This window comes from Scylla paramamosain, chromosome 18, assembly GCF_035594125.1.
Source record: "Scylla paramamosain isolate STU-SP2022 chromosome 18, ASM3559412v1, whole genome shotgun sequence".
Taxonomy (NCBI): domain Eukaryota; kingdom Metazoa; phylum Arthropoda; class Malacostraca; order Decapoda; family Portunidae; genus Scylla; species Scylla paramamosain.
The window spans coordinates 4,839,774-4,866,377 of NC_087168.1; the positions used below are offsets into that span (position 1 = coordinate 4,839,774).

General features: G+C 38.3%; 1 protein-coding gene across 6 annotated transcripts in view; it reads right to left on the reverse strand.

Moving 5' to 3' along the window:
* Positions 1–7,881: 7,881 nt before the first annotated feature.
* Positions 7,882–26,604, reverse strand: part of LOC135109049 (uncharacterized) — a 39,970-nt gene continuing 21,247 nt past the window's right edge. For 3 of the 6 annotated variants that reach the window (XM_064020043.1, XM_064020042.1, XM_064020044.1), the window contains exons 4-6: positions 11,405–11,694; positions 10,492–10,715; positions 7,912–9,564 (exon numbers count right to left, since the gene is read on the reverse strand). In XM_064020043.1, coding sequence (XP_063876113.1) covers positions 9,528–9,564; positions 10,492–10,715; positions 11,405–11,694 — 551 coding nt within the window. In that variant the 3' untranslated portion in view covers positions 7,912–9,527. Of the gene's footprint in view, positions 9,565–10,491; positions 10,716–11,404; positions 11,695–21,121; positions 21,430–26,604 lie in introns of all 6 variants that reach the window. The other 3 variants (XM_064020040.1, XM_064020037.1, XM_064020041.1) reach the window with 3 other exon arrangements.

Sequence of the window (26,604 nt, forward strand, 5' to 3'; positions counted from 1 at the left end):
TATATGGAGTATTCTATATTTGCCCAGCATGTCATTTATTAATGAAGTATACATACAACTCACCAGCCTTGGTGATGATAATGTAGCCTGAGCATCGCTTGTGTGCTGCACCTGCTTAGTTATTTGTGTAAATTCTGATGTGATTCCCAGCTCTCTAGCATCTATGGAAAGGATGTCATCTATCTCACTAATGATTTCCTCTCTCTCTCTCTCTCTCTCTCTCTCTCTCTCTCTCTCTCTCTCTCTCTCTCTCTCTCTCTCTCTCTCTCTCTCTCTCTCTCTCTCTCTCTCTCTCTCATGTCAATTTTTACTGCTTCAGTTCTTATATACATTAAACACACACACACACACACACACACACACACACACATTGGAAAAAGAATAAGAGAAAAAGATCTTTGGGATGATAATAGCAGATACATTAACAACTAACATGGTCTTTAAATTATGAATAGTTTTTGCTTGCACCACATTCTTGTTTAGACAGTTCCATGTATCAACTGTTTTCAGAAAACTATTCTTTTTGATATATTTTCTAGAAATGTTTTTTTTTCAGCTTCTTTCCATGTCTTCTAATGTCTCTTGTATCCCACATCACAGTTTTGTTGCTGTCTAGCTTTTCCAGTCCTTCCATTAGTCTATATATCACAATTAAGTATCCTCTCTCCCTTCTTTGTTCCAGAGTGGGAAGATTTAATTTTTCTAGTCTCCTCATATGTCTCATCACTTAAGGCTGGGATCATCTTTATTGCTACTCTTTCTATTCTCTCCAGTTTCCTGATATGTTTCTTTTAAATTTGGTGACCATGCCACAGCTGCATATTCCAATTTTGGACAAATCATCATTGCAATTAGTTTCCTCATCATTTTTTCATCCAAGTATGCAAATGCAATTCTTATATTCCATAGTAGATTCATTGTTTCCCCAACAATCTGTTTATATGAATAGCAAAATTACAGGAGAAACCTGTAACTTGTTGAGAAGAATAAGGCTGGCTTTTGTGCATATGGATGAAGAGATGATCAAGATGATGATTATATCACTGATTAGACCTAGATTAGAATATGCATCAGTAGTGTAGTAGGATCATCCTACAAGAAAAAGGATATAAAGAAGTTGGAGAGGGTTCAGAGAGCAGTAGTGAAGATGGTACCAAATATCAGGGACCTGACATATGAAAAAATTGGAAAGGTTACATCTACCAGTGTTGGAAAAAAGGAGAGAAAGGGAAGACCTGATTGTGATATATAAAGCATATGAGGGAGTGGAGAAGGTGGACAAGAATGACTTGATGGTTTGGGATATACTTGATACTAGAGGACATGGAAAGGCTGAAGAAGAGTGTTCGTAGAAGAGATGTCAAAAAGTATAGTTTCCTGTATAGAAGTATTGATGTATGGAACAGTCTGGATGAGGAGATAGTAATGCAAAAAGTATACATGGATTCAAGGCTAAGTTGGATATCAAAAGATATGGAGATGGGATAACACAAACATAGCTCTTTTCCTATAAAGCACAACTAGGTAAATAAAACACACACACACACACACACACACAGAAATGCTACAGTTAGCTATGATGAATACAATGGACCAGTGGATGGAGGAATTTACAAGATGCAGAGGGGAGGAGGAACCATCTATGCTAGATCTGGTATTCAGGGAAAAAAAAAAAAAAAAAAAGAGAGCCCTGTCCAACCATTAAATACTTAAGCCCAATGGGAAGTGACTATGTGGTGTTAGAAGTGGTACCACAAGATTAGGAGGTTCAAACATGTAAGGAGGATTATAGAAATGGGAGATTAAATCACGCAAAGACAAATTTTGCAGAGTTAAAAAAATTCTTTGGGAGTATTGATTGGAAGGGACTTATGGAAGGCAAAATAGTGCAAGAAGTATGTACTTGTATATGATATATGTAATGTAGTATGTATGTGCAGAAGTATGTACCTGTATATAAAGTAAGGAGGAGCAGACATATTTGGTATAGTGCTACATGTGCAGAAGCTAAAAAGAGAAATGATATAGCTTGGAAGAAACTGAAGAAGCAAAGAAATGAAAGTAATAGTGAGCAGTATAAAGAGGCAAGGAATGAGTATGTTAAAAAGGGAGGAAGAGAAACAATTTGAAAAGGATGTGGTAAAGAAATGTGAAGAAGAGCCCAAGCTTTTTCACAGGTATGTTAATGGAAAGATGACAAGCAGAAAGACCATTGACAAGATAGTAAAGGGAGAAAGGATATATCAAACAGTGGAAGAGATGAGTGAAATTATGAATGAGAGTTATAGGTCTGTGTTCAGTGTGGAAGCAGGTTTTATAGAACCAAATAAAGTGTGGGAAGGGGGTTTACAGGAAGTCTTTGTGCAAAACCATGAAATTGGCAAATTATTAGAGAAATTGGATGTCAGGAAAGCATTGGGGCCTGATGGAATGTCAGGTTGGACACTAAAGGAATGTAGATAGCAAGTGGTGGACCCAATTTGGAGTGTGATTAACAGCTCACTGACAGAGGGAAGAGTACCAAAGGAGTGGAAGAGAGCAAATATAGTACCAATACACAAAGGAGGAAAGAGGACAGAGCCACTAAATTATAGACCGGTGTTGCCAAGTAGTGTTGTGGGCAAGATCTGTGAAATAGTGTTCAAGGAGAAGTGGGTGAAATATTTGGAAGAAAACAAAGTTAAAAGCAATTTGGCTTCAGAAAAGGAAGGTCATGTCTGACAAATTTACTAAGTTTCTATACAGGAGTAATAGATGAAGTACAAAGCAGAAATGGGTGTGTAGATGCAATGTATCTGGACATCAAAAAAGCTTTTGATAAAGTTCCATATAAAAGACTATTGTGGAAGATGGAACATATAGGAGGACTGAGAGAGACAATGCTAAAATGGATGAGAGACTACTTAAAGGATAGAGAAATGAGAACTGTGATCAGGGACACCTGTTCAAGTTGGAGTAATGTAACAAGCGGAGTCATTGTTAGCACCCATTAGGTTCCAAATATACATCAGTGATATGCAGGAGGGTTTGACCAGCTATATTAATCTGTTTGCTGATAAAGCAAAATTGTTAGGAGTAATAAAGAGCTATGTTGGTTGTATGGAGTTGCAAAGAGATATTGACAAGATTTATGGGTGGGGCAAGAAGTGGAAATTGGAATTCAATGCTAAGGAATGCCATGTGATGGAAATGGGAAAGAGTACAAAAAAGACTTGCATGGGATTATAAAATGGGGGGAAGTAATAATGAAGAGCAAGGAGTAGAAACACCTAGGAGGATTTTTCAAGATACCCCGATCCCTGAACGGTATATAAGTAAGATATTTGGTTTGATGTACAGGATGTTAACAAATATTAGGGTGGTATTTCATTACATGGATAAGACTAATGGAAAAAATTATAGCCACTATGCTACAACCCAGGCTGGAATATGCAGCAGTGCTGTGGTCTCTGCATATGAAGAAAGATATAAAGAAGCTGGAAAGAATTCAGAAGGCAGCTACAAGGATGGTACTGGAGCTGAAAGACCTAACATAAAAAAGGAGATGAGACTGCCAGCATTGCAAGTTAGAAGAGAAAGAAGAGATCTAATAATGATGTATAAAATTAAAATGCATTGAGAAGATAGGCAAGCAGGACCTGATGTTGCTGGAAGATGAAGCTAGATAGACGAGATGAGGAAGAGTCAGTGTTTGAGGGAGATCAAGAAGTACAGTTTTCCACATAGAACTGTGGATATCTGGAACATCCTAAATGAAGTTGTTACAGTAGCAAAGGTGCATAAATTTAAGGAAATGCTGGATAAATATAAATATGGAGACAGGACACTATGAGCCCTGCTCGAACCCTGTATTATACAACTAGGTAAATACACACACACACACACACACACACACTTTAATTTATTGCCACATAAAATAATAGATGATGAATAATTTTACCAAAAATTATAAATGAGGAAAATTATTTGATCAAGCATTGAAAATCAGTGGAAATAACATAAATTTACTTGAGTATTGAAATTTACTCTTATAGCATTATTGTCATTATAACATGTCTAGTCTCTCTCTCTCTCTCTCTCTCTCTCTCTCTCTCTCTCTCTCTCTCTCTCAAATTTGCTTTATAGCATTATTGTCATAAGTCTAGTCTCTCTCTCTCTCTCTCTCTCTCTCTCTCTCTCTCTCTCTCTCTCTCTCTCTCTCTCTCTCTCTCTCTCTCTCTCAAATATGCTGCTATAATCCCAATTTGTTTCCTTGGACATGCTCATTCTGAAAGTAGCAAGTAAGCTTTATTGATAAAAAAAACATGCAGATATTGTTCCCTTAAGTCCTCTCCTTACTTTGGGAGCTTGTTACTGTACAAAGAGGAGTCCATGAATTTGGCCCTCAACTACAAGTACACTCACCTCACCTTCACCCCAGAACAGCTCCACACTGGCATGTCTTGTGAATGCTAGCACATTTCATCTCATCTCCACTCAGGTTCACAGAAACTCTACATAATATGGTCTTAACTTTATATCACAAAGTATTAAGTAAACTAAAATACAAGAAATCTTACATATCATCATAGCCTTACAATTGAATCAGCACCATAAAATGAATGGACAGAAAAATGCTACATACTGCTTCTCAGACACCTCCAGTGATATAATCACACAATTTGAGATCATTCCTACCAATACGAGTATAAACAAGGAATTATAGAGTAAACACATTTTCATGCTGATCTTACAAACACACACCTTTGGTGGCACTCCACACAATTACTTGAGGAAAATAACATGATATAACATTAGTGAATATGCTGATCTTACAAACACACACCTTTGGCACTCCACACAATTACTTGAGGAAAATAACATGATATAACATTAGTGAATAGCATAAGAGTGTGACTACACAATTACTTGAGGAAAATAACATGATATAACATCAGTGAATAGCATAAGAGTGTGACTAAGTTAAAAGCCTTAAAAACATTAAAACCACCAAAAAACTGGAGACTCAAATCAAATGCAGAACATGAAAAAGCTGAGGTTGAAGGATAATTCAAATTATGAGCTCAGGCAGGATGGTGATCAGATTCAAAATTCTGGAAATCCTTCAAATTGTATCCACAGACCAAGCCACATGTAATTATTGTTAAGAAATGAGTGTGTCACAAAGCAAGATGCCTACTGGGCAGAGGAAGTAACTCAGTTTGAAACTTTTTCAAAGCTACAGGCAGCAACATTCACGATTAGAACTCCTGCAAATGTGAGTGTCACATTGCACAAACTGGCAGTTCACTCCTCCCTGGTCTGAAAAAATCTGCTGGGAGAAAATAACTACATGACAACTTGGGTTAGTCCCTCATATGTTTTTGAAAACCTAGAATAATGGATTCAGTATGACATATTGACATAAGGGAAAGTTATCTTTTGTGACTGCTCCTTGCTTCAGCTAACAACAAAATGGCTGTTTGTTTTAAACAAAGTGTTGTACTGAGGTGGTGTGCAATGCCTGGAAAATATACAGGCCACAACTGCATAGTATGAATATTAGAGTTTCACTAGAATGGTTAAATTAATTAAATATAAGGTGTATAACTATGCGAGTGTATTGGTGAAGAAATTAAGTGATGAGGGATGCAAGGATGTGCCTCACTACAAACATAGTGCTGGGATGCCCTAATTTTTTTTTCTTTTTTTTTGTTGTTGTTTTGCTGTAAGCTTAGGATGTATCTTTAACTGTCTCTTGGTACCATGTAAGATGTTGTCATACATTTTAGGGCTGCCCACCATGCACATCCTCATGTCCCTCATTGCTCTATTTTTCACCAATGCACTTATTTTTTTTCACTGGCAATAGTTATACAGCTTATTTTTCTATTAATTTCACCATTCTAGTGAAACTCTAATATTCTTACTATGCAATTGTGGCCTGTATATTTTCCAGGCATTGCACACCAGCTCAGTACAACACTGTTTAGAACAACACAGCCCTTTTGTTAGCTGAAGCAAGGAGCAGTCACAAAAGATAATTTCCTCTGATGTCAACATGTCACACACTGAATCCGTTATTCTATCCTTTCAGAATCATATGAAGGACTAACCTAAGTTGCCATGTAGTTATTTTCTCCCGGCAGAATTTTTCAGACTGAGGAGGAGCGAGTTGCCAGTTTGTGCAATGTGACACTCACATTGGCAGCTGCAAATGTCACTGCCTATACTGTTCAGAGCCACTTCTATTTTATAAAAGAGCCAACAGATCATCTTTCAGCTTCTGTTCCTTTTCTTCTGTAATTTTTGTTAAGTGTTTGATTACAATGTCTTTGAGCTTATTTTTCAGAAGCCCAAACCTACTTTTGGACATTGTACTGAATGAAAGAAATGTGCTGCACACTAAAATGGAAATAAAAATGTTCTCCCCCAGGAAATCATGTGTGAAATTCCTTATTCTTTTGAAAATACCTTTACTAACATTCAAGACTGTCCTGGCATACAAAGAGCTATTGTACACACCAGAAGTGTAACAAGCATGCCTGACCAGAGCGTAGAGCTTTGCACCACAATGGATTCCAACCCGCCACACATTTTCTAGCAGTATGTCAGGATCTGCAGAGCTGGGAACCATCATGTGCTTTTGAAGGCGATTCCTTACTATTATGAATAATTTGTTGCTAATGAAACTTTTCATGTTACCAGCAGCAGTAAATGTCATTGAGTACCTTGGAGGTACTTTTGCTAAGTCTGATACATTTATCAAAATGGTATTGGTAATCATACAGATTATATAACCATTGAAATATATTTTGTCTATCTCACAATTAATATTTGAAAGTGTTTTCTTTGAATTAATCCAGCAATTGAACTTTTCAAATCCAGCTGTCATACGAAATTTGAATTTTTGTGCTTTTTCTAATGATTTTGACAAAAAGAGGAAGTCATCTGCTACTCTGATTATTACCCCTTCAGCATCAGCTGTTAAGTCATCCAGATGCAAGGAAGTCATCCTTGCAAGGTAAAAGTCACAAAGATCCCTGGAGAGACAACATCCCTGTGGAAGTCCTTGGGCTAGTTTTATTTTCAACTTTTTGTAAGCCACACAAGGCTGAAGTGATGCCTCAATGACACCTAGGATTTTTTGTACATTTATTGTTAAAATGCCCCTCTTCAATGAGTACTTTGGTCGGAACAAGAGATTCCCATACTCGTCTAAGGGAATATTTACTTCCTTTTTCCCATTAGAATACTTCATGAATTGTAAAGTGTTCATGTTCTTGCAAGCCTGATGCAGCTGCACCAGAAGATGACGGACATCTACTGATGAGAATGCATTTTTGATGTCAGTTTTTACGAAGTAGAGCTTGCTCTCTTTCCCCAGCACATAGAGGGCATTCTGCCAAACATTAGAGAAAGAGACTGATGTCAGGGTTTGTTGTTCTATGTATACCAAATACTTTAGAAGCAGTCTTGCTTCAAGGATATCTTGAGACTGCCTATGTCTGGTTTCTTCCCTGAAGAGAGGGCGCACCCCTCCTGATTTCTTTGGCAGTACCTTTATTAAGACACCCTTGACCTCACTGTCTGATGGCATCACCTCACATATGGAGTTTATTGTCTTCTGCAGAAGTGACTCTGTTTTATTCTTGGGAAAATAAAATATTTGGTAGGCACCTCCTGACATCTGTGTTTGGTAAAAGACCGACCTCAGAGTTACAACAATTAATTTTTCTACAATCCACACAAAGAATTTACTTACTATGTAGACTGTTTCTTGTGGTGGAAGGTCCTTCACCCATTTAAAAAAAAAGTCAGGAACTCATTACTCAATAATAATAATAATAATAATAATAATAATAATGATAATAATAATAATAATAATAATAATAATAATAATAATAATAATAATAATAATGATGATGATGATGATGATGATGATGATGATGATGATAGTTATTATTTTTTTCCTCTATATGACCTTAAAAACAGATACAGTTGGTTTCAGTGTTAAAGAGTATTAGAATCATAAGAACCATAATCTCACAGCTAGTAAAAGTGAGTGCACTTGAACAACTCCAGTGGTCCCAAGCAAGAAACTGGGCCACAGTCAAGCTTATACATTAAAAGAACAGGTTAGAGTGTGGAAAAGTTATCACAGTCTATAGTCAGCTATAACTTGAATTCAGTAAAGTTGATTCAGAACCAGAATCATGCACCAAATTAAAAGAAATGGGTCTTCAACCTCTTGAAGACATGAACAGTGGGTACATCCTTGACAAAGGAGGGCAGCTTATAAAATTTTGGCCCAAAATAGTTAAAGCTGTACAGCAATAACAGGCAGGTATCTCCACTGAGGGATTAGGAGCAAGTGTGGGTCATCAGTTGCCTTCAGACATGTTAGTGATGGAAAAATAATTAATGAGTATGTTTTAAATATAGGCTGGATAAATGTATTTAAGGGCTTTGAACATTAATAAGCAGATTTTAAATCTAATCCAAGCAATCACCGTTAGCCAATGTAGTTTAAAAAGATATGAAGGAGTGCTTGCATGAAGTGGTGAGCCTAAGACCAGCCAGGCTGAGCAAATGGGGCATTCACTGTGGTCTAGAAAACTGCCAGATTCACCAGCTGACTGAATTTTACAAATAAAAGGTGGTCAGCTAAAAAAAAAATCTTTGTCATTTGTGTGCTATCAAAGCAACCAATAAAATATAAGGAACATTTTCAGCCACCATCATCAAGCAGCGAGCAAGAAATGTGGCAAAATAAGTATTATGCACATTATCTTGGGTCTGGGATGTGTCATCACCCTGGGACAAATATTATTTTTTTTCCTCTCTATAATGACCTTTCTTTATCCATTTAAGTTATACAGTTAACCTACCAGTATATAAATCCTGGTACATATGAAAGACACAACCATGTTTTGATGCCAAATCTTAGTGAGATACTGGTGAAGATTATCTGTTGACATCCTGTCTCCCAGTGTCTTCCCTCAGTTGCCGCTTGTCTGTTGACATCCTGTCTCTCAGTGTCTTCCCTCAGTTACTGCCTGTCTGTTGACATTCTGTCTCACAGTGTCTTCCCTGAATTGCTGATTGTCTGTTGACATCCTGTCTCTCAGTGTCTTCCCTCAGTTGCTGCTTGTCTGTTGACATCCTGTCTCCCAGTGTCTTCCCTGAATTGCTGATTCTTGACATCCTGTCTCCCAATGTCTTCCCTCAGTTGCCAATTGTCTGTTGACATCCTGTCTCCCAGTGTCTTCCCTGAATTGCTGATTGTTGACATCCTGTCTCCCAATGTCTTCCCTGAGTTGCTACTTTCTTCTTTGGAAATACAATCAATCCTTTTGCACACTAGTTCTTCTTTCCTGATATGTTCATGCAATCAACCACAACACATGTACAGACTGGGATTTTACAACAGCACTACAAACTCGCATCTCCTGCCTCAGGTTTGTTGGGTGTTTTGGAGAAGTCAGTGTGTCTGACACTAGCCAGTCCTTTCATCTCTGCACGGTTTCGGCCTTCACAACATCCTGTCAGCACAAATAATAATTGCTTGGCTCTTTTGGGGACCTGCCAGGTAAAACATTAGTCCCTGTAGAAACCAATGGAAAATGTTTCAAACTAAATATGTAGCAGGAGACCAGAAATAAATGTGAAAATACTGAGAGCATAGTTACAAGCATTTAGCTTATAATAACTGTTCTGTAGTGTGTGCATCACCAGATCTCATGAATACTGTTACCATAAACACTTAGGACCAATGTTTTGTAGCATTTAAATACAGTGCATCAAGATGTGTCATGAGATGTGTTTTAGAATGTGCTTCTGAAAACTGTGGGAGTGCTGACCAACCCCTACATTAAAAACAGCCGGCAATCACTGGCAACTCAGCCCATAGCGAATGCCCCAATTTAAGGAAGACTGGAGACAAGCCAAGTCTTTGTTAAGTAGATTAACAAACAGTTACAAGAATCATTATATATTGTAAGTAATAAAAAGCATGTAATTTAATTTGCTAGGATCAGGATATCTACTAATAATTGAAATTCTTCTTAGGTTGTAGTGACAAACCTTAACAACATTGTTTAAATGGTAAGTGAATGAGAGTTCATCTTCAAATATTATGTTCAAGTCCCTCATTTTACTTGAGATGAGCAGTTCAGCATTCATCACCTTTACTTTACACCTTTGAACAATGATTCACTGAAATTTTTACCCTTTACAATCTATTCCTTTCTTGGGTCTTACTGTACTTTGACAACTATCAAGTTCATGTCATGTATAGAATTAGTAATAGATGAACATTTGTTGTAATGAAATAGCCAAAATAAAAACAAAATACAAATGCAGAGCATCAGAAAATTAGATTAAACAAACTGCTGTGGACACTGAAAAGACAGAGCTGTATGGTGCATGGGTGTGAAGGATGATGATGGTAATGATGACAATAACAGTCAAGGGGTGATAATGCTGATGGTCAGTGCTGGACCTCCTTACCGCACATCCTTCAGCTGCATCCCATCAAGCAGTACACCAATACTAATGGTGTCATGCACTCCCATGTCCAGGAGCTGCCACATGAAGAACTCCATTCTGTTGTAGTTCTCTTGGCTGCCCCACACAGACTGGGGAACTAATGAGTTTAGTGCTTTACTCAGGACAAGGAAAACAGTTCCCTTAGATGTGTTTCCATATTCAGTCTCTGTGCAATTGTTGTTTTCCTGCAATGAAACAGATTATTATCTTATAAGAGGAAGAGAATACCCTGTTACCCTGTACATATTTAACTGCTACAGTAGGCCTTCTCAGCAACACAGTATTAAGATTTGTATTTTATAGTTTCATATCATCAATACAAAAAACCACATTATTCCAACTGAAGTGATGCAAAAGTTTTCCTACTCCACAGTTCAAATTTCAGAGTTATAACACACACACATGCTTAATGATACCAAAAATTTCTTTCACTCAATACACTTCTTGATAATTTTCATATAAACACTCCCACATTTACATTCCTGGTGTGACAATTTGCACAACCTTCCCTCTCATTTCTCTTCCTCTACAATATCAAAATTTTCTTTCACTCAAATTTTTTATAATTTTCATCTACAGAAATTCTTGGTGTAATTACATGTGCACAAACTTTCCTCCCCTTCCATTACTTTCCTTCAATCATGTTTGTTCCTTCAACTCCCACTCCTTACACAGTGTCACATACATCCCCTATTCTTTTCCTTTTTTTTTTTCTGCATGCCATGTCCTTTTCTTATCTAGCCCTAAAACCTCTTATCTATTCTGTGAAGATTTCTGCTGAATGCAATTCCCTCTTTGTTGGTTTCAGTAAATGGGAGGGTGGGAGAACACAGCAATCATCAGAGGTTGCCTCATCCATCCGGTATAAACTCACCTGTACTTCGTCTTTCACATAATTAATGTTCTTGCAGAATGGTGACATCATCAGTAAGTCCAACAGGTCTCTGGAGTCCATCTTCTTATACTTTTCTTTTGTGGTTGCCATTCTTTTCTCTTTAATGAGATGTTCAAATTTTTTCAAATTCAAATTTTCAAAATTTTTTGAAATTGTTTCGGTGATGTCTCCAAGGTTAGAGTGGGCAAGGAGATACTTTGGTGTGATGTGAGGCATCTCAGCTCCAGTGTTTGTTGACAAGATGTCACTGAGAATGTTTTCCACTCCCTCTGGAAAAATAAATAAATAAAAAAAAAAATAAATAAATAAATAAAAATAAATAAATCACTCCCTCCTGGAAAAAATAACAAATAACCTAGGATGTTTCTTGCAATTAATACTCAAAACTTAATTCCCTCATGTCTCAGCAGTGGACACATGTCAAGAAAGTACTGTAACTATTTGAAGAAAATAATTACAAGGTGTTAATGTTAGTGAGCATTATGGCTACCATGGTGATGGCAGTAACAATAAAGCAAAGTTTGTGCAACCTTATAATAACACTGGAAAGTTACATCTACTCAGGTGATATGAGTGGTGGCACATAGCAAGGGTCCAATGCGCTGCATAAAAAAAAGTTAGAAAATGAGGTTAAAGTTCAGTGATATGGAAACTATAACTCTTCTAAGTTTTGAGATACCGCCTTCATTTATGTTATCAAAATGAAGCATGAAATGCATTATTTCTGATTTTTTTTAAATGCTTTAGTAATTTTAGTAAAATTATGAATGTTTATTTTTAGTAAAAAATAAATAAATAATTTTATTTTCTCAGTGTATTTATCAGCTATTACTGAACTTCAACCTCATTTTCTGTACAATATTGGTTAAAAAATAGTGGTACATGTTAATATCGATAATGATAATAATAGTGCAAAAACATAATAATAATAATAATAATAATAATAATAATAATAATAATAATAATAATAATAATAATAATAATAATATTATTATTATTATTATTATTATTATTATTATTATTATTATTATTATTATTATTATTATTATTATTATTATTATCATACACCCATGCAGTGCGTGACGTCACACTCCCACCAATGTCTTACCCCACCCATGCTATGGGATATTAGACCTTTCTCTCTCGACCCCTAAAACTGGCTCGCTTACCCACTCACTGCTACGGGATATTGTACCCTTCTCTCTCAACCCCTGCCTGGGTCAGCAGCTGTGCCTGTCTGGAAGATTGAAAACAGAAGTTTTTTTGGTAGGGACTATCAACCATACTTCCACTGCAACAAGGGTCTTACATTCAATCCCAGTGCATTGAGGACAGGTTAAACTAGTGTTATATGGAATAAAACAGTTTTCATGGGGGTTGCTGCGTTGGAGCCTTGTTACGTGCCACCACTCATATGGAATACAGGATGTGTGGATAACTATAATACCAGATACTCTACTGCATAACATGTATGTATATTGGCATGTATGTATACTGGGTTTCAACATGTGATACTTGCAATAAACTGCCACATCAACTAAGAGGTACACTACTGGCAGCCCTCGCAAAATTAAGCAAAAAAATCTGGTACATTTCATGATATGCATGCCCAGGAGAGCACTGAAGCAGTAGTGGAATGTGTCACAGGCTTTAGACAAGTTTGATTGGCCCAGAGTAGTGAGACATTTCCTCAGACAACTCCATGACATGATTTGCCTCACTGGACAATACCATACTAAAAATGAGGACAAATATCCCAATAGTCAAAGAAAAGTAGGATAAATTTAGGATCAGAATCGTGAACAACTCGTGCATGAAGTAAATAGAAGTGTGGGCCTTAAAAACAACCTACCTGAGATAGCCTTCAAATTACAGCTAGAAATAGCAAGAAATTTACCCAAAAAAGAATAAGGGAAATTCTTGAAAGCTTCCATAGCCCTCATAAAACTATGTAGCAGAGAGAGAGAGAGAGAGAGAGAGAGAGAGAGAGAGAGAGAGAGAGAGAGAGAGAGAGAGAGAGAGAGAGAGAGAGAGAGAGAGAGAGAGAGAGAGAGAGAGAGAGAGAGAGAGAGAGAGAGAGAGAGAGGTTAAAACAAACCTTGAGATCCTCATGAGGTGACCTGACTTTTTTTTTTATGTAGGAGGGACACTGACCAAGGGCAACAAAAATCTGATAAAAAAAAAAAGAAATGCCCACTGAAATGCCAGTCCCATATAAAGGGTCCGAAGCAGTGGTCAAAGATTGAAGGATAAGTGTCTTGAAACCTCTCTCTTGAAGGAATTCAAGTCATAGGAAGGTGGAAATACAGAAACAGGCAGGGAGTTCCAGAGTTTACCAGAGAAAGGGATGAATAATTGAGAATACTGGTTAACTCTTGTGTTAGAGAGGTGGACAGAATAGGGGTGAGAGAAAGAAGAGTCTTGTGCAGTGAGGCTGTGGGAGGAGGGGAGGCATGCAGTTAGGTGAGAAAAACTGGCGGAGACATCTCAGAACACCTAACTTCATAGAGGCTGTTTTAGCTAGAGATGAGATGTGAAGTTTCTAGTTCAGATTATAAGTAAAGGACAGACCGAGGATGTTCAGTGTAGAAGAGGGGGACAGTTGAGTGTCATTGAAGAAGAGGGGATAGTTATCTGGAAGGTTGCATCGAGTTGATAGATGGAGGAATTGAGTTTTTGAGGCATTGAACAATACCAGGTTTGCTCTACCCCAATCAGAAATTTTTGAAATATCAGAAGTCAAGCGTTCTGTGGCTTCCCTGCATGAAATGTTTAAATCCTGAAGGGTTGGACATCTATGAAAAGACGTGGAAAAGTGCAGGGTGGTATCATCAGCGTAGGAGTGGATATGAGAAGAAGTTCGGTTTAGAAGATCATTAATGAATAATAAGAAGAGAGTGGGTGACAGGACCGAACCCTGAGGAACACCACTGTTTATAGATTTAGGAGAAGAACAGTGATCGTCTACCACAGCAGCAATAGAACAGTCAGAAAGGTAACTTGAGATGAAGTTACAGAGAGAAGGAGAGAAGCTGTAGGAGGGTAGTTTGGAAATCAAAGCTTTGTGCCAGACTCTATCAAAAGCTTTTGATATGTCCAAGGCAACAGCAAAAGTTTTACCAAAATCTCTGAAAGAGGATTACCAAGAATCAGTAAGGAAAGCCAGATCACCAGTAGAGCGGCCTTGACAGAACCCATACTGGCGATCAGATAGAAGATTGTGAAGTGATAGATGTTTAAGAATCTTCCTGTTAAGGATAGATTAAAAACTTTAGATAGGCAGGAAATTAAAGCAATAGGACGGTAGTTTGAGGGATTAGAACAGTCACCCTTTATAGGAACAGGCTGAATGTAGGCAAACTTCCAGCAAGAAGGAAAGGTAGATGTTGACAGACAGAGCTGAAAGAGTGACTAGGCAAGGTGCAAGAACGGAGGCACAGTTTCGGAGAAGAATAGGAGGGACCCCATCAGGTCCATAAGCCTTCCGAGGGTTTAGGCCAGCAAGGGCATGGAAAACATCATTACGAAGAATTTTAATAGGTAGCATGAAGTAGTCAGAGGATGGAGGAGAGGGAGGAACAAGCCCAGAATCGTCGAAGGTAGAGTTTTTAGCAAAGGTTTGAGCAAAGAGTTCAGCTTTAAAAATGGATGTGATAGCAGTGGTGCCATCTGGTTGAAATAAAGGAGGGAAAGAAGAAACAAAGTTACTGGAGATATTTTTGGCTAGATGCCAGAAGTCACAAGGGGAGATAGATCTTGAAAGGTTCTGACACTTTCTGTTAATGAAGGAGTTTTTGGCTAGTTGGAGAACAGACTTGGCATGGTTCCAGGCAGAAATATATAGTGCATGAGATTCTGGTGATGGAAGGCTTAAGTACCTTTTGTGGGCCACCTCTCTATCATGTATAGCATGAGAACAAGCTGTGTTAAACCAAGGTTTGGAAGGTTTAGGTCGAGAAAAAGAGTGAGGAATGTACGCCTCCATGCCAGACATTATCACCTTTGTTATGCGCTCAGCACACAAAGACAGGTCTCTGACATGGAAGCAGTAGTCATTCCAAGGAAAATCAGCATAATACCTCCTCAGGTCCCCTCAACTACCAGAGACAAAACGCCAGAGGCACCTTCGCTTAGGGGGATCCTGAGGAGGGATTGGAGCGATAGGACAAGATACTGAGATGAAATTGTGATCGGAGGAGCCCAACGGAGAAGAAAGGGTGACAGCATAAGCAGAAGGATAAGAGGTCAGGAAAAGGTCAAGAATATTGGGCGTATCTCCAAGACGGTCAGGAATAGGAGTAGGGTGTTGCACCAATTGCTCTAGGTTGTGGAGGATTGCAAAGTTGAAGGCTAGTTCACCAGGATGGTCAATGAAGGGAGAGGAAAGCCAAAGCTGGTGGTGAACACTGAAGTCTCCAAGAATGGAGATCTCTGCAAAAGGGAAGAGGGTCAGAATGTGCTCCACTTTGAAAGTTAAGTAGTCAAAGAATTTCTTATAGTCAGAGGAGTTAGTTGAGAGGTATACAGCACAGATAAATTTAGTTTGAGAGTGACTCTGTAGTTGTAGCCAGATGGTGGAAAACTCAGAAGATTCAAGAGCGTGGGCATAAGGGCAGGTTAAAACATTGCGCACATAAACGCAACATCCAGGTTTGGATAAAAAATGAGGATAAAGTAGGAGGGAACAGAAAAGGGGCTACTGTCAGTTGCCTCAAACACCTGAGTTTCAGTGAGGAAAAGAAGATGAGGTTTAGAAGAGGAGAGGTGGTGTTCTACAAATTGAAAATTATATCTTAGACCACGAATGTTGCAGAAGTTAATGAAGAAAAAGTTGAGGGGGTGTCAAGACACTTAGGTTCGTTGACAGAAAGGCAGTCCGACCTGGGGACATTTATGGTCCCCTCCCCAGTTGGAGACTCTGAGGTTGGTGTAGGAGTCGCCATGATGATTTAAAAATTTTTGAGTGAAAGGTGTGTGTGTTATTAAGTGCTTGTGGTTTTGTGTGGAGGAAGAGAGTTGTCTTTAGAGGGCAGGCTGTGACTGCCCCCTTGTGTTGTGAGACAAAGGGAAATGTTCAGTGAGGTCACAGCTGGGTTTAATGATAAGTTCACAGCACCCGCTGAACAGTGCTTTAAACCTCACTGGGAGTAATTATCGTTTCGGCAGGTGTCTACTGCCTCCTCCTCCTAGGACTACTAAGGTGAAAGAAGAAAAGGACAGCAAAGCAGAAGGGTCTCTCCCCACTCTCCACTCCCTCCAGCATAAGCTGTACAGGAAAACAGGTAAGAAATAAATGACATAGGATTAGAGAGGGAAAAACCCAAGGGAAATTTTATAGGAAAGAGTGAAAATAGATGAAATGAGGTGCCCCCATTTCCTGGGTCCAAGGAAGTACATCACCAACAAACAAACAATGTTAGATGTGGATTAGAAGGCAAAATATTTGTCTAGACAACATTTAAGTCTCTTTGGTGTTGCAGTCCATCTCATTTAGAGGAAGCCCATTCCATAGATTAATTAAACTGTGAAAAAAATTATTTTCATTCATAAGTTAAATGATTTCCCAACAACTTTGCAACTGTTTCTTTGCATGTTATTTGAAAAATCTATCGTGAAATGTTCACTGCAGTTCATGTTATCAATGCCTTTGATAATTTTAAAGACCTGTACTAAGTTGCCTCTTAGTCTTCTTTGTGTTAATGGGAATAGATTTAATTCTTTAAGACACTCTTCATATGATTTGTTTCTTAGGCTTGGTAATATTTTTGTTACTCTATGTTGAACTTGTTCTAATTTATCAATGTCTTTCTGGTAATAGGGGCACCATGCTTGAACACAATATTCTAAAAGGGGACAGACTAAAGAGTTATACAAAGTGAGGATGGTATCCTTAGATTTATATTCAAAAGATCTGCCAATTAAGCCAATTATTTTATTTGCTTTCTTTATGACTTCTGAAGATTGTTGGCTAGCTTTTAGGTTACTTGATATTGTTGCTCCTAAATCAAATTCACTATCTACACTTTTAAGTTGGGTACTGTTTAAAATATACCTTGATTTCTCATTTCAATACCCTATGTGAAGCACTTTACACTTATCTGCATTAAAACTCATTTACCAGTTTGGCCCCCCTCAGACAACTTATCTAGATTTTTCTGCATTTCTATTACTTGTTTGTTAGAGACTATGTAATTCACTATTTTGGTGTCATCAGCAAACTTCAATATTATACTGGTAACACCCTCATTTATATAAATAAAGAGAACAGGTCCTAAGTCTGACTCCTGTGTCTCCCGGCTGGTTACGTTAGTCTTCTTGGATGCTTTTCCATTTACTACTACTACTTAATTTATGGTTGTTTAGCCAATTTTCCACCCATCTCAACACGTTGCATAAGTTTTATCAGTAAACATTTGCGGGGGACTTTGTCAAAGGCCTTTTGAAAACTGAGATATATTATTGCTTTGCTTCAGTCATACTGGTTCAGGATATTGTAGAAGTCTGAGGATCGTTATACAAGAGCGTTTGTTTCGGAAGCTGTGTTGAGTATTTTTAAGCAGTTTATTTTCCTCTAACTGATTAAGAAGTCTGTCTTATAAGTGTTTCTAGCATTTTGCAAATGACTGAGGTTAAGCTGATTGACCGATAATTGAGCCGTTAAAAGATTTACTGCCTTTTTTTAAAAATCGGAGTTACGTTAGTGAGCTTCCACTCATCAGGCACTGTACCAGACTACAGGGATTTATTGTACAATATGAGATTTCTGAAATGTAAGCAAATTCTTCTAAATATGAGAAATTTCTTGCTAGATCTGCTCAGTTCAAGAATGATCTTATTAAAATAAAAAATCTTTAGAACACTTTATATTCTTTGTTTCATTGTTTTAACTTATTTGCAACATTTCAAAAGCAATCAGATAAGCAACTGAGATTTTGCAAAGGTCTTTATCTGACATGAAAACCAGTAGTAATCCATACTATAATGAAATAAGGCAAAAATGTTAATTCATTGTTCTAACCATGAAAGCAAAGTTTCAGGATCAAAATATTTTTTTTTTTATTTTGTTTAGATGGAAATAACTGGAAAATTATGGTTTGGGACCAAGGACAAGACAAAACTAAAAGTGAGTGGTTTGCCCCACTTTGTCACTGATAGATTAAAGTCACCCAGGATTGCAGTGCTAATTTGTTAATTTGTTTGTAAATGTCATGGTTAGTTTGGACTGGCTGGGCTGGAGGTCTGTACACAAAAGCTATTGCTAATTTCATCCTGCAGTTATCTTTTTAATAATACAAGTAGAGTATCTACATTTGCTACAAGGGATTTTGATAATGGTACAGTGGAACCTCGGTTCTCAAACTTAATTAGTTTCTGAATGCCATTTGAAATCTGAAATGCTTGAAAACCGAAGCTATTTTCCCTATAGGAATCAATATAAAATATCTGTTCCCAGACACTAGTCTAACCTTAACCTGTCTTAGCAGCTTATAACATGCTCCCATAGCCAAGATGGCTGTTTCACAATATCTCCAGCTCACAAATCATTTATCCAAAAAGGATGTAGTGAATGAACTTAGTGACACAGAACTCATCAGAAGATACTGTTTAGACTGATCTAGTGAAGGAAGCCTTACAGAGGGACACAGAGAGGAGCAACCCACTTACTGCCTAAATGAAGGTGATCATAACACTTAGACATCTTGCTGTTAGGAAAAGCTGCTGGAAAAATGCAGTTGTGTACTAGTGATGGCATTGGGGTTCGTCGGGAGAGCCATAGGTGGCTTGGGATTACCCCTGAGCGCTGAACATTGTTTACATTGAAGCTTTTCAATGGGATCACATTTACATTATTTGAAAGATTGAATTACTGTCTTACACTCTGCGTGTCTCCTCTACATACAGTGGAACCTCGGTTTTTTTACTTAATTTGTTTCTGAATGCCGTTTGAAATCCAAAATGTTAAAAAACCGAGATTATTTTCCTCGTAGGAATCAATGTAAAATAGATTAATCCATTCTCAGACACCCATCCACCATGTCTTAGTGAGTAATGACCTACGCTCTCACTGCAAAGATGCCTGCTCCACAGCATCCCCAGTTTAGAAATTTTCTATCCAGAAAGGATGCATTGAATGAACTTGGTGACACAGAACTTATCAAAAGATATTATTCAGAGTAACCATGCATGCATTCTTTCTCACCAATCAAGTGAGGGAAGCCTTACAGAGTAACACAGAGAGGAGCAACCCTCTTACTGCCAAAATGAAGGTGATCATAACACTTAGACATCTTGCTGCTGGGAAAAGCTACCGGGAAAATGCAGTTGTGCAGTAGTGATGGCGCTGTGGGTCACACATAGAGCCACAGGAGGCTCGGGATTACTCATGAGTGGCAAACTCTATTTGTTTGCATCGAGGTTCTTCAACAGGGTAACAGTTAACTTATTTCAAAGATTGAACTGCCGTCTTACCCTCTGTGTCTCTCCAAATATATAAAAATGAAAATATTTACAGAAACTATAAATTAGTAATAAATTGCAGTTTTTGCTATGTCTTGTAGATTTGAAATCAAGTAACTTTGTTAAAAAACTGAATTATGGTATGGCAACTGAAGCAATTATGAGTTAAAATTTTTGTTTGAAAACCCAGTTGTTCGAAAAGGGAGACATTCGGTAATTAAGGTTCCACTGTATATAAAAATTAAGTAAATATTTACAGAAACTATAAATTAGTAATAAACAGCAGCTTTTGGTATGTCTTCAAATTTGAAATCAAGTAACTTTGTTCTAGAACTGAATTATGGTATCACAAACAAAGCCATAATTAGTTCAAAATTTTGGTAGAAAACCAATTTGTTAAAAAAGGGAGGAGTTCAGCAACTGAGGTTCCACTGTACTAGGTTAAGACTGGTTTTTATGTAAAAATAAGATGTCACCTTCATTTTTATGTACTCAGTTTTTTCAAATGTTATGTAACTGGGAATCTTATATTCAGCCAAATAGTCCCTGACTTCTGCATTTAACCATGATTCTGTTAAGCTGATTATATCGTAGCTTTCTGAGAATGCTATTTCCTCTAGATCTGAAAACTTGTTGTGCAAGCTATGAGCATTCACATAGAAAACCTTGAGTTTATTTCTAATAGATGCCTGCACATTTATTAGGTTAGCTAGTCTGCCCTGGCTTGGCAAGCAAGGACATTACTATTATTTTTTTTTGTGAGGCAATCCCTCATTGTGCCATCCAGCAGGCAGCCAAAATGGGCGGTGCCTACCTGGCTGAGGTGCAAGCCATCACCTGAAAATAAGAGTAATCATAATGAAGATTATCCCAGGTGTTTACAAAGTCAATGTTCTCTTTGCTGCAGAGGTTGGCAAGGTGTCAACTGAGGCTGGTTGTCAGCCTGCATGTATGTGATGATGCCTGAAACAATAACTCTGTTAGATTTATCCTTATATGTTCTTATCATCTGCTGATACTTGTTGAGAAGCTCCTCTGATATGGTCCTCTGCATGTCATTGGTGTCAACGTGGACGACGTATGTAGTGTTGGTGGGCACTTGACTCATCACTTCTTCCATGGCAGTGATTACATCTTGAGCACTGCCCCCAGGAATACAAAAATGCTTCCTGGTTCTAGGAACCCTGCCACAAAATTCAGTTAGTTGATCCCACACAATGGAGTCTCCAACAAGCCTACCTTCTTCAGTGTCCTCATCATCTCCTGTATCTGAATGGATCTGGAAGCAGTTTTGACATGTAGTGATTGGTACGATCCTCCTCCTGGAGATCATGTTGTTCCTGACGATTAAAAAATCCTCCTGTGCGGGAACAGGAACATTAGTAGCATCAGGAACTCTCAGGGCAGGCAGAGAGGTGGCAGGTGCTGGTGTCGTTCCCACATTAAGCGAGACACTCTCTTGCAGCAATTCCACCTTGGTAATCAAGGCGTTGATCCTTTTATGCTCTGCCTTCAGGTTCTCCAACATCTCTCTTACCTGGCAAAATCTACAAACAAGATTTTTCTTGTCAGCAAAGACAGTTGGCCAAACATTCCAAAGCAACTTGTACAGGTCATCTGCAGTGCCATGGTAAATTTTCTGCTGTAATTTGTAGGGCTATTATTAGTGTAGGGAATTAAGAAATGTATCTGAGAAAGAAAGAACATTAATAATAAATAATAATAATAAAATAAAATAAAATTGATGCGAGATAAGGGGGAATTTAATGCTAGTTACCTGTAATTTAAAACAATGAACATTAAGTACCTGTTATGGCAGATAAAAATTAAATGACCTGAAATATAAACCAAAGTTGTTAATCACCTGTTATAAAAGCAGAAAACAGACAATGTTAATTTCTGTAATGAAAGTACTCTATTAATTTGTGGGAAATATTATTAGAGGATGTTTATCTGCAATCAAAAAAAAAATAAATAAATAAATAAAAAAATAAGTAAATAAAATAATAAAAATCTTAGAATTATCTGATATATGAAATATATATATATATATATATATATATATATTAATGTTCTGGAAGAAGTCAAGTAGTGATGGGAGGAGAGGTGGGGGAGGAATATCTACCAAGGCAAGTGGGGTTGGCAGATAGACAGTGAGAGAAGTTATGCCTGGGGAGGTCAATTAAAGAAGGGGGTTGAGTGAGGGGTGGCATCAGGTAGAGGGTTAGGGAGGGAAGGGGGACACGGTTGAACTCTATCCAATGGAAAGAATGTGAGTGGTGTTTACGTGTCCAATGGCTGGTCCTGTCCTATCTGCCAACCTACAGAGAATTAAAAAAATTAATGTTATGCAGCAAATAAATATAAATACAACAAAGACCAAGACAACTTAAGGGATGAGGCAATTAGTGTAGATTCCCATGATGAAAGAGATGAAAGGCAAGCTCTGTGTAGTCTTATGAAGCTTACAGTTGCAGCACTATTCTTACTCAGTAACATAGCAGTGCCATCCCAGTGTCAGAACGGTGCACTCACAACACAGCACCTCTCACAGAGAGCTGGAACAATGCCTTCACAAAGTAGCACTGGTCTCACAAGCACTCCAAGACAGCTGCAGGGCAACGCAGAATACAAGGCACTTGCACTGAGACACACAGAGCACCAACACTTAACACGCAGAGCACCAACAATTAACATGCAGAGCACCAACACTCGATATACAGTGCACCAACACTCCATTCTTGGAGACTTCAATGTTCACCACCAGCTTTGGCTTTCCTCTCCCTTCACTGACCATCCTGGTGAACTAGCCTTCAACTTTGCTATCCTCCATGATCTAGAGCAATTGGTGCAACACCCTACTCGTATTCTTGACCATCTTGGAGATACGCCCAACATTCTTGACCTTTTCCTGACCTCTAATCCTTCTGCTTATGCTGTCACCCTTTCTTCTCCGCTGGGCTCCTCCGATCACAATCTCATATCTGTATTTTGTCCTATCACTCCAATCCCTCCTCAGGATCCCCCTAAGCGAAGGTGCCTCTAGTGTTTTGCCTCTGCTAGTTGGGGGGACCTGAGGAGGTATTTTGCTGATTTTCCTTGGAATAACTACAGCTTCCATGTCAGAGACCCGTCTTTGTGTGCTGAGCACATAAAAGAGGTGATAGTGTCTGGCATGGAGGTGTACATTCCTCACTCTTTTTCTCGTCCTAAACCTTCTAAACCTTGGTTCAACACAGCTTGTTCTCGTGCTATACATGATAGAGAGGTGGCCCACAAAAGGTACTTAAGCCTTCCATCACCAGAATCTCATGCACTTTATATTTCTGTCCAGAACCATGCCAAGTCTGTTCTCCAACTAGCCAAAAACTCCTTCATTAACAGAAAGTGTCAAAACCTTTCAAGATCTAACTCCCCTCATGACTTCTGGCATCTAGCCAAAAATATCTCCAATAACTTTGCTTCTTCTTCTTTCCCTCCTTTATTTCAACCAGATGGCACCACTGCTATCACATCTATTTCTAAATCTAAACAGAGGTAGTGGCCTTGTCATGGAGGTGAGATGAAGAACACAGTCCAGCTGTCGAGATGTCAACAACACACTTGACATGTCACTGAACATGGCCACGTTTTCATTTTCAACATTTCCTTACATCATATTATGGTTTAAAATATGATATAGCACCCTTACCTATAATACAGTGGTGTAAATCATCAGGTGTATGGGTGAAGGAAATTTCAAAATTAATATGGGAGGCCTCACATTTGCATATAAGATGCAGGGTGATTTTTTAACCATTTCTATGAAGAAAGGTGTGTCTTATATGTCATCAAATACAGTAAATACAAAAGCAATTAGATGAAATAAACTAAAATTTAACCTCACCTGAGAAGAGTCAAGTGCCTACTAGGATGGTGCTGGGAAGGAAGAGGGAAGTGTTATTGTTGGGAAAGAGTCCTGCCACCCTGGCACTGCTCGTGAGCAGTTGTGACTTTATCTCCAGAGAAGTAAACAAGGGAAGTGTGTAGTGTCATGAGTCATTTTGGCTCATACAAGTTCTACCATGTGAGTTGCATTCCAAACAAAGGTCATATACCAAGCAATTTTTATCGGGTCCAAACAGAACGTGTACCAAGCCGGACTTGCTCCAACGTGGATGTATACTAAAATACTACTGTACCAGTTTTTTGCTGAATTTCATGCACAGTAAAACCTTTATAACTCAAAATTTTATATAACACAACATGGCAATGAAATATCCAGTAAAAAAATCTATTTTAAAATAAAATAATGGAAAAAAACCGATCTTAGCAAGTTGCCGAGTTTTAACCACATTCTGTTGTCAATTTATGTTGTACAGTACAATAAAGAACAGTGCAGTGAATTTAAGTAATTGTATGTAACACAGTATTGTTGTGAAATGTGTTGTAACCCTGAATGCAGCAGTATATTACATAATGAAGAAAGGAATGAAGAAACAAAAAAATGAAGCAACAAGAAATACAGAAAGAAGCGAAGAAAAGAAAGAAAAAAGAAAATAGAATAAATAAGAAGAGCAGAGAAATAACAAGCTGGTCCCCTCCAGAAAGGTAATTCACATCTTCACACCAGATATCCAGGACTAGGGAACCAGATAGCACAAACAAAAGGCCAGAACAACAAGAAGGGATCAGCACAAGATACCAAAGCCAAAAACAACACACATGAAGCAGGTCACTACTATAGGAAAAGAGGGTTAACATAGGATACTGTATCAAGAAGGCAGAGCTCAAACAAGAGAAAGGGGAAAGTAAACTACCAGGGAAAAAAGGTCAACCTATGGAAACATATCAGTGCCTACATACACTCTGCCTTGTACCTTGTCTTAACTTCTGATTGGCCAGAGGTAATCTGTGATTGGTCAAGTGTATTTTCTGAAGAGTCATATGTACTGTTTGATAGGTCAAAAGGTCAATAAGTAGTGTGTCATTGGTTAGAGGTGCATGATTCACCATGCCTAAGGGGTGGTACATTAGAGCATGTAACAGCGAATAATTCAGTAGTAGACAGAGAGGCAGAGGTTCCAGTCCCAGACCAGAGAGGCTGAGATGAGATGGAGAAGCATATCTTGTTGCTTGTAAGTAGAGCTCAAAAGTTGTGTAATGCAGTCTAGGAAAATTATTTAATTGACTAAAGGAGGAAACTGATATGATTTGTAGGATGTTTGTATTACTTTCATGTTTAGTTATAGGAAATTGTATATTGTGTTTCTATATACTGTGTATGATGTTGCTGACATGATCTATTAAATGTGAGTTCGTTTGGCGACTAAACTAAGTGGAAGACAAATTGCAAGTTGCTTCACGGAAACTGATTTTGTACTTAATTTTGATGAATTAAATATTGAAAATGACCAGTGTCTAATATCATCCTTGGCCCACCTCCATGATAATTATTTGGTGTTGCATGTAACACAGCAAGCACAATGACACATGTGACTGAGTCCTACACAACATCTATATCTTACCACAAGGCCTCCCTCTGCATGGACTATATGACTACAGCAGCCCCTTCACTGATAAGTTTTGTTTTAAGCTTTTAGTGCTGCTGTGTAGTGCAGTGTTTTCAAAATTTTGACTGCTTATGCAAATGGGGGGAAGGGGAATGGGGGATTTACATAACTCAAAAAAGTTAATGACTTGGCAAGACTGGAGCCCTTATCATGCCTTTTTATGTAGGAGGGACACCAACCAAGGGAGAGAGGAAAAAAAACACTGATGCCAGTTCCTGAACAGGGTCCAAAGTGGCAGTCAAAAACTTAATGATAAGTGTCTTGAAACCTCCCTCTTGAAGGAAATGAAGTTATGAGAAAGTGGAAATACAGATGCAGGCAGGGAGTTCCAGAGTTTACCAGAGAAAGGGATGAATGATTGGGAATACTGGTTAACTCTTGCATTAGAGAAGTGGACAGAACAGGGGTGAGAGAAAGAAGAAAATCTTGTGCAGCAAAGCCTTGGGAGGAAGGGATGCATACAGTTAGCAAGATCAGAAGAGCAGCTACCATGAAAATAGCAGTAGAAGATAGCTAGAGATGCAACATTGCAGCTATGAGAAAGAGGCTGAAGACAGTCAATTAGAGGAGAGGAGTTGAAGAGACGAAAAGCTTTTGATTCCACCCTGTCTAAAAGAGCAGTATGAATGGAACTCCCCAAACATGTGAAGTATACTCCATACATGGACGAATAAGGCCCTTGTACAGAGTTAGCAGCTGGGGGGGGGGGTGAGAAAAACTGAAGATGTCTCAGAAGCTGTTTTAGCTAGAGATGAGATGTGAAGTTTCAGTTTAGATTATAAGAAAAGGACAGACCAAGGATGTTCAGTGTAGAAGAGGGGGACAGTTGAGTGTCACTGAAGAAGAGAGGATAGCTGTCTGGAAGGTTGTGTCGAGTTGATAGATAGAAGAATGAGTTTTTGAGGCATTGAACGATACCAAGTTCACTCTGCCCCAATCAGAAATTTTAGAGAGATCAGAAGTCAAGCATTCTGTGGTTTCCTTGTGTGAACTGTTTACTTCTTGAAGGGTTGGACGTCTTTGAAAACACGTGGAAAAGTGCAAGGTGGTATCATCAGCGTAGGAGTGGATAGGACAAGGAGTTTGGTTTAGATCACTGATGAATAATAGGGAGAGTGGGTAACAGAACAGAACCCCGAGGAACACCACTGTTCAGAAGAACATTGACCA